This window comes from Solanum tuberosum, unplaced genomic scaffold (genome assembly GCF_000226075.1).
Source record: "Solanum tuberosum cultivar DM 1-3 516 R44 unplaced genomic scaffold, SolTub_3.0 scf00322, whole genome shotgun sequence".
Lineage (NCBI taxonomy): Eukaryota > Viridiplantae > Streptophyta > Magnoliopsida > Solanales > Solanaceae > Solanum > Solanum tuberosum.
Genome location: NW_006239245.1, coordinates 534028 through 542965, shown reverse-complemented (window position 1 = coordinate 542965; position 8938 = coordinate 534028). Strand labels below are relative to the sequence as shown.

Below are 8938 nucleotides of genomic sequence, written 5' to 3'. Positions count from 1 at the left end.
TAATAAAATCCCCCCCCCCCCACCACTCCCCCCGGCCCCACAATAAATTAGTCATCATGCAAAAATATAAGTTCTCTTGAATATACAGGAGGAAGGGAGAAGGGGCAGTAGAAAGTAAGAGATCTATAACCACTGTATAATCACTTCATATATATTACTGAATGTGAAGGAGAAGTCACGAGGTAAAGCAGTAGAGTGAATCACAATCCCTGGTAGAAAACGGGGAAAAGTAGGTGGGAAAAATCTACAAGACATGTGTAATCCACATACAGTTAATAGATAAAGAAAATATAAACCAAATTAACTGAAGAGGATGGATGTATGACACATCCACCAGATACTTTTAAGCTCAATTCAAATTTCAAAGGATATAAATCAGGTTTCACCTTCATGTACGTGTAATCTTCACCCTTGCCATGCTGAGATTGGTTGCCATTTTGATTTTGTTGGCCCTCTTTTTCTTCTTTCACAACATCAAACTCATAGTCGAATTGCTGCATTTGAGGAATATGATTGTGGGTGTTGGAAAAGGATATACTATGATTCAAGAGAGTAAAGATGTAAACAATTAATGAATTAAGGAAAACAATAAGAAACCTTTTGCTGCTTAATGATGTAAGTATCTGTGCCAGCACTTGAAAGAATTCCTTCTTTAACAAGCTTTTCCAAAATATCTGGAATTAAAATAGCAGATGAAGATACTTTGGACAGCTTAAAAAACAGAAAGAATACATCATCTGATTATTTTATTTGACACAAAAACTTTGGGAATTGGCACAAGGGTATGATATCACTGGTCTCCTCTACAGAAATCCAGGTTGAGAACACCATCATTTGCTTAAAAATGTCATTTCATTACCTTCAACTAAGGCCTGCACAATCAGGATTCAATGTTAGGTGTAGGACTGGCTAGCAAATGATAGAGAAACTGACACTTGAAAGGAAAACCAGCTGAGGTATCTTACCACTGAGATGTCGGGGAAATTTGAGAGAACATCTGTCATTTCAACACTGTCGAGGTGGTATGTGCTGATCCAGTCCTTAACCCGGCCAAATTGTTGTTCATCTTCTGCAGGATCTTGAGTATCATCTGAAAACCCAATAAACACATAGAGTTCTTGATAACCAGTTTCAGAAAGAAAGTTGATAGTATGTGCTGCAAATAGAAGTACCTTCATCAACCATATCACCTTTATCCTGAACATTTTGCTTTTCTGTGAAGATAAAAAAACTTGTCTTTATAAATTTGTGATATTAATAAAAACATTGACAGAATGAATGCATGTTTAAAACGGGTTGAATAGAGGAATGTGCATTACCAACTGGTGCAACTATATATTGGTCTCCGTCAGAGTCACTGAACTGAAATTGATGGATATATAACAAAGTCAGTGCATGAACATACTTATAAGGATAGCAAATAAGTCGAGCTTTATAAAAATAATTGAGGCAAGGAAAACCAATATTCCACCTCACTATCAGATGCACTGTCATCTCTCTCGGCAGAATCAGCTCCCAAGCTCATAACGTCATCTTGATTGCCATCATTCTCATCCTCACAAGGATCAAGCACGCTCTTAACCTGTAGAAGAAAAGATATCAATGCGAACTGATTGACTACTGAAAAGGAAACTAGTTCATATTCATTTTCATGTGATCTGTCCCATACCTTCAGAGCTAAGACGAAATGCTTGCTGTTGACATTTCCGACCTCCAATTTCAGAGGATTTTTCATCCATGGATTAAGAGCCTCCTCGTCAGTGCAGCCTTTAAAGAAAGGAGGCTCATAATCAGCAGGCTGCACAACCAGCAATTCTGTTACAAAAGTTTTATTTGACCAAAGTATGACAAGATGAGTGACGTTTGAAGCAAAATGACATTTAAAAGATGAACTGGAAATAAGTAAGCCTGGAAAATTCTATGAAATGTATTTGATATGACTAAGCAGTGTTTCAGTGCATAAGTTGCCCGAGAACCATTTATTGACATGACTACAGGAATCAATTTGGGGCTCAAACTCAAAAATTATAGTAATGTACAAAATTACAGAAATGAGATGACTTCTAATAAGGAGAAATCTTATTTCCTGAATGTCAAAAAGGGATGATGATAATTGCAGCATCTTAAAGACAATGTGCTTATAGATGCAAATCACATGTCTACAATATATGAAAGTTTAACATTCCCCCAAAACTCAAACATCGAGAGGCAAGCTAAAAGAGGAAAGGGGAAAGAAAAAAGCAGAATCAAACAAAATTGAGAAAAGGGCATACCGTGACATCATCATGATAAAGAAGCTTCATCAGTATAGTTCGCTGAGAAAAACCAAGAGAATCAAACCTTAGCAACAAGATGATAGTTGAAAATTGTCAAACGTCAATGAATAACGAATCCATGCTTTTTAGGAGCAATAGAAACTTTTACCTCTTCTGGCATCTTATCGAGAGTTCTCATCAACTGAATCAATGTACGAACCATTTTACAAGCAGAACTCCTGAAACATACTTTCCTCTCAACACAAAAGGTTCTTGTAATCCAAAAAACAACCAGCATAAGACTGCTAAATTAAAAAAAAATTATACAAATAGTTACCTCATTTGATTGGGTGTTATTTCAGTGGTTGAGTTACACTTGAATGTTCCCCCTTTCTTCGTTCCAATACGATTGACATTCATTGACACTTCTTCAGAGTCTGAACTTGAATAACTGAAAGAAACTGCAAGAAGACAGCTAAGTGTATAAGCTTTTTGTCACAAGCCAGACTACTGAAAGTATCAGCTCTTCTTTTAGCAATTTCTTTGTCACAGCCTCAGGCAACAGCTATGTCTAGATAGTAATCTAGTCAATCTCAGATGTGGTTAGCCGGTGTAAAGATGATACTACAATCTAATTAAAGTCATCACTTGACCAACTTTTCTTGGCTCTTCTTACATGCATATTCCTCAATCATTGGTCCATCAATTGCTTCGCACACACAGAACAGAAGCGTTTTCAGATATTTCTTCTGTAATGCATCATAAACACCTAGGAACAGAGAAGAGAGTGGGGGTAAGAAATGACAAGTAAGAAAATAAACTGTAAGGCTCAGATTGCAAACTAGCAAAAGATCAGCATACCTTTTTCCATCCAATCAATAAGTCTACGTGACTCTGCATCCATTGGCATTAGCTTCTTGATCTTCATCTCTGCTTGTGATATAAGTATCTAGTAAATTAATTTGCAAAAATGAAATAGACAGATACTAATAAAAAATTAAAAAAAACTGTAGATAAAGGTTACCTAAGGCTGGAACAGATTTATCACTGAAATACTTCTCAGGAAAGAGGCCTCTGATGTAACTAATGTTGAATATAGCAATACGCAGAAGGTTCCTTGTCTGTTTTGGAAAACCATGAAGAAAAAATGAATCCATATAATTAGCATGTAGTACTTAATAACTGCATAAACAAGTTTCTATTTACTGACCAATAAATTAGCTTTAGCAGATCTACTTATGAGGCAGTCTGTGATAAATTTACTAGAGAAGCCACTCAGTGACAGTAGAATATCTAGCTGTTCATTTGATAGTAAGTATAAATCATGCGAAATTTTCAGCCACTGGAATACTTCAGCATCCTAAATTACAAAATAAACTTGACTCTAGATGATAGATGGCATTCTAAGCAGATATCTGAGAAGCACCCAATTCCAGGGGATGATGCAAATTGAAAAACCAGATGAACTTAAACAACTACTATTTATTAGCTACTTCGATCACGTTCATTAATCTAGAACATATCTTACACATCTAATTTTTTAATACATACAAACAGATTTAATCAACGATATTCTACAATAACCAAAAGCAAAAAATACAAATCAACGATCTAGAGAATTAATCAAGCAAGGTGAGTCAATCGGAAGTCAACATCTACAAAAAGAGATTACACATTTATATTTCCTTCACACATCAATAATTGATTGTATTTAAATAAACCTCAACATATAAGAGGTTACAAGAGCCAGAAAACGCTGAAAATGAACTCAAAATGCACACACAAAACCAATTTAATCACAAATAAGTATAAGAAATCATTGATTAGCCTCCAGATTTGACATGTAGTCAATAATCATAAAAATTGTAATATCCAAAACATCAAAAAGTGATGGAGAGACAAAACTGTAAAAATCTCAAACACTTCAACATAGTGTGTTTCATACAAGCACTTTGAGCTATCAAAGTTCACAAACTCGTCCAAAAAGCTGATCGACACTAAATTGAACAGAGCAAAAAACACAGCTCTAGTAACGTAATCAATAAGCAAATATGAGGTCGATTATTTACCAGAAGGAGTGAATCCTGTTCAGTAATCTCCGATTCCTTCAATTTCTGTGCCACAACCTGAAAAAAAAAAAAGAGATTCAACGTGAGAGTTAAGCAATAGGTGAAGTATAACAAGTTATTCAACGAATTCGAAGAGCGAGTTGAGATGGAAAAAGCTTTTGTTCACCATTGTTGACAGAGAGAAAAACGTGACTCGAGCGATTTGGAGAAATTTGAAGAGAAGACTGCTTTTCAGAAAGCTTTTGCTCAGCAAATGAAGAAGATGGCGGGAGTACAGTGAGAGTGAGTTTATATAATCGGAGAAAAGTAACCACGGTTACATAGGGAATTAACTATGGTTAACTGAGCAATGAGCCAATGAGGAATGCGTGATCTAGTGGCTTGTTAAGTAATTTTGGCAAAAGGTAGGGGTTTTCAGTTAGTAAGATGTGTTGCTAATGTAAACCAATTTGTTTAAGTTCTAATTTATACTCTTTCTGACATATGTAGAATTTAGAATTTCGAGATTCAAACAAGATTATCTTTAATCGTAATTTTAAATATATCTTTTAAATATTTAGAATTATCAATTATTGATTTTTAATTATCAATTATTGTGACTTTAGTACTTTTTACGTAATTTATAAATATATAAATTTTATTTTAAAAAATTTAAAGATTTCATGAGCGAATTGTAAATTCTTATTTAATTTAGATTATTTTTGGGCCGAAAAAATATGTAAGAGCGAAATAATGAAGGCTGTCATGAATGAAATGAAACGAAATGAATAAATTATCAACGTTTAATTAACAGTATGAAGTTTTAGAATGTCAAACCAAACTTTAGCTGAAAACAATTAGTAGAAGTTTAAAATTGTCAAAGTCAAAAATTCAAACAAAAAATATGATGTTTCATATATAAACGTATAAAGTAAGTTTGCATTAATAATATGTCAAACTTCAAACCCGTATATATTTGAACTTTATAACTTCGTACGTAAAAATATTCAAAGACAATCTTATGAATTTATAATTCATTTTAAAATAACTAAACTTATAAAAAATTTGTGCATCACTTAAATAGCGATTAGCGGTCCTCAAATCGTCTTGTGTGTGTCCTTGTCCCTATAATTGACTTAAAAGGCCCAAATATAGTCATCAAGATAAGAGAATATATCCTTGAAAATTCTCTTTTCAATTTCTACCAAAACAAAACATAAAATAAAATTGAACGACGACAACGACAACGACAATAACAACATACACAATGAAATTTCATAAATAAAGTTTGAGGAAGGTATAATTTATGTACACAGACTTTACCACTAACTCGTGAAGATGGAGAGGTTGTTTTCAAAAGACTTTCGGCTTAAATGCAACTATTTCAGATATATAAAAAAAATAGCACATCACAAGAAAATAATGTAAATACTATCAGAAAGGAACTAAGGAGTAACAACAACAATACAATAGTGCAATAATCGAAACACAATAAGCAATCTAATAGGATTAGATTATTGAAAATAATAATAAATACTGATCGATAGATATCATAACAAAAATAATTTCGACTAGGTGCTTAAAAAAACAAATTTTGCAAAAGCTATTTTTGAAAAACTAAAAATAAACCTGTCTCTAAAGGTTTTACTGACTTTATGATGAAAACCTTTTTAAAAAAGATTTGAAAAGGAACATTTCGACACTTCTCTTTTAAAATTAAAAAAAAGCACATAAAACTATATTTTTTTGTTTCCCACCTATTGTCCGGAGCCCACATTGAAACTTCGATTAAATTCGGATCGCGCACTGCAGGGCCCATTTGGTGATGGCGCTCCTAACATGATTTTCTCCATACTCAGGGTAAAACTATACTTACTAGTTACTATCCATTTTGATGTTCAAGTACTTTATCATTTTATATTTTAATTTGGTAGAAAGAAAAAAATATATATATGTATAGTTCTCGTATTGCGTTACTCTTTAAAAAAGGCTAATTGATGCACTTAATTAATATTAAATTATTATTTTTTTTAAAAAAACATTATAACTAACCCTTATAACAGTAAGAAAAAATTACACTCGTAATATATATATTTTTTTAAAATGTATAAAGCTTGATTTATGATTATAAATACATATCTACACTTCATTTCAGACTTTTCAGAGACCTATAAACCAACAAACTTCTCAATCACTCGGCTATATATTTTTTTTTTAAATGATCAATTAAGTTTCAAGTTTATTAGTTAAAAAAATTGCATTCGACTCTTCTTCGTTATATTTTTTTTTCAGCGTTTCTTCAAGTACATATATTTAAAATAAATGTCATTTGTCCTAATTATTAATTCTTTTAAATAAATGTCATTTGTCCTGTTTATTAATTCTTATTAAAAGTCTAGATTATATAAACTTTAACAAGTATATTGACCAATGACCACAATTAGATGGATAAGTTTTGAAATACATCAACAATCTTTTAAATTCACACACTTAAATGCATGATAAAATATTTATATTTGACACTCGTTTGATTGATTTTTTTTTTTAAAATAAAATAAAATAACGTGAGTTGTAAAACGCTTATTGAAAATTGCTTTCCTTATCTTCATAACATGACAATCCTTAAAGGTTGCAACGATTCTAACTTAGAAAAAATTCTAGGTTGTTCGAATTCTTTATTTTTGGTGTTATATTTGTGTCGATTTGATATTATTTTCAGTATCGCATCAGTATCAACACGGCGTGGATGTCGATGCAGAATTCAATTTTGAATTCTTTGATCAAAATTGACGGAGAAATTCAGGACAGACTCAATGATTTCTATCATTAAAACAATACCTAAGCTTTGGAAAAAAATAAAGTAGCTTGTATATAGAAATTTTTATGTCATTCTTTTTTCTTTTACATCCTTCTGAAATCCTCCTCTTAATCAATATCTTCTCCTCAAATTTTCCACGATTTATGTTATATAACTCTTTTTTTTTAAAAAAAAATGAATTATTTCTAGCCAAATCCCCACACTCGTATCCATATCCTCCAATCTTCACTTTCAAATTATAAAAGATCCGACGTCTAAATTCGCACTCGTATCAGACACTCGCTCCGAGTCTAAACAACTTAAAGAAAACACATTCACTCATAGATTCCCAACATTCCAATAAAGCATTTCCATATCTCCCAAGGTTGATGATAATTTGAATCTAAACTCAAAAATCCCACTAATCACCAAACCTTTGCAAATCTCTATGAGACTGACCTCTAAGGTATTAGTTTTTACAATTTGGGCAGTGTGACCTAAACTGACACCTCCAGAGAGATAGTAGCAGCAGATTCAAGAATTAACTCACAGAAAAACAAACAGAATGTGTGACAACTTGAACATGTTTTTTGGTATAACCATCTTGTATCTCATACACACTAGCCTAACTAATCCGAATTCACGTCATGAGAAGAGCATTCTACGAGAAATTCATTCATTCCTCAAACCTGAGATATTTCTAGCTAAAACGACATAAGAAATGCAGAGAGCTGCATTCCGGAAAACAGCAGCCTACTAGTGATGTACTGTGTACTTACAACCTCTACGATAAGCAAGTGAATAGTGCCGGTATTCAGTTGCAAATCAGATGAGCAAGGCACACACAGAAAACAAACATGGCTGCAACATATATTAGCAGTTTAACAGAGTAAATAAATCACTTGAAAACACTAAAATTGAATCTCAAAGTGTGCAAAATTGCACACAAACTATATATTAAAAACTTATTCCAATGAACATAAACAGAGAAAGATTAACAAATCTTTCATTAAAACAGAATTAACATCCTCACTGAGCAACTAATTAAATTTTCTCCCTATTTTACGCCCCCTTTCAGTTTACCTGAACAAAATCAATGGTATCACATCAAATTTCCAACTACACTACTCGATAATCAGTCGTCAAATGTATCGCCTTTTTCATCAGAAAATCGCGCTACCACCTTCCCATCTGCAGAAATTATAAACAAATCATGATTATTCTCAAATGTGAAACCATTAAATTAGCTTACAAGTTCAGTGATGAATGTTTGTTTACCTTAACAATCTATTGATCATCAGGCACTTTGTACATATCAGCTGTTATTTCTGTCAACCATAAACCTGGAAATATCGTCTGCAAAATGGATCAATAGAACAGTAAAATGATCAAAATCTAAAATTAGCAACGAAAAATTTGATCTTTAATTAATTCTGATTAGCATTAATCAAGAGATTACGAGAAAGAAAAGAAGTATAACTTACATCTAAATTCTTTTGAACCAATTTTGGTCGTTTCTTGGGACGACGAAGGGGTCTATGTCCGACCATCGCCATGAAATCTTCATCGATTTCTCGTCGGGAAAGAGGAACGGAAAACTTGACCCTTTGTCTCTTCTCGCCGACTGAAGCAGCTCCGGCAGCTGGAGCATTTGTTCTGTTAGTATCAATCTTTAACCCACCTTTCGATCCACCACCATTTCCTCCGGCAACAGCACCGGCGCCGGCGACGAATCCATTAGGCTCCTTACAAGCCGCTCGGCGAGTCCTCAAGTTCCATGGACGAGACAAGTCAGCAGCAGCAGCATCAGATACAGCTCCCGTCATAGTTGTCGCCGG

The 8938-nt window shown here is 33.2% G+C and overlaps 2 protein-coding genes across 2 annotated transcripts in view; both read right to left on the bottom strand.

The window, feature by feature from the left end:
- The window catches only part of LOC102591962 (HORMA domain-containing protein 1-like), an 11709-nt gene extending 7143 nt beyond the window's left edge, over positions 1-4566 (bottom strand). The window contains exons 1-16 of the mRNA XM_006360387.2: positions 4491-4566; positions 4325-4381; positions 3280-3376; positions 3117-3185; positions 2932-3024; positions 2593-2716; positions 2425-2494; positions 2274-2315; positions 1670-1798; positions 1472-1582; positions 1320-1362; positions 1173-1214; positions 966-1090; positions 860-872; positions 598-674; positions 387-494 (exon numbers count right to left, since the gene is read on the bottom strand). Coding sequence (XP_006360449.1) covers positions 387-494; positions 598-674; positions 860-872; positions 966-1090; positions 1173-1214; positions 1320-1362; positions 1472-1582; positions 1670-1798; positions 2274-2315; positions 2425-2494; positions 2593-2716; positions 2932-3024; positions 3117-3185; positions 3280-3376; positions 4325-4381; positions 4491-4493 — 1203 coding nt within the window. The 5' untranslated portion in view covers positions 4494-4566. The remainder of the gene's footprint in view (positions 1-386; positions 495-597; positions 675-859; positions 873-965; positions 1091-1172; positions 1215-1319; positions 1363-1471; positions 1583-1669; positions 1799-2273; positions 2316-2424; positions 2495-2592; positions 2717-2931; positions 3025-3116; positions 3186-3279; positions 3377-4324; positions 4382-4490) is intronic.
- A 3451-nt stretch (positions 4567-8017) lies between these two features.
- Positions 8018-8938, bottom strand: part of LOC102591618 (uncharacterized) — a 2122-nt gene continuing 1201 nt past the window's right edge. Inside the window, exons 2-4 of the mRNA XM_006360386.2 lie at positions 8585-8938; positions 8379-8456; positions 8018-8291 (exon numbers count right to left, since the gene is read on the bottom strand). Of these exons, the coding sequence (XP_006360448.2) occupies positions 8388-8456; positions 8585-8938 (423 nt within the window). The 3' untranslated portion in view covers positions 8018-8291; positions 8379-8387. The remainder of the gene's footprint in view (positions 8292-8378; positions 8457-8584) is intronic.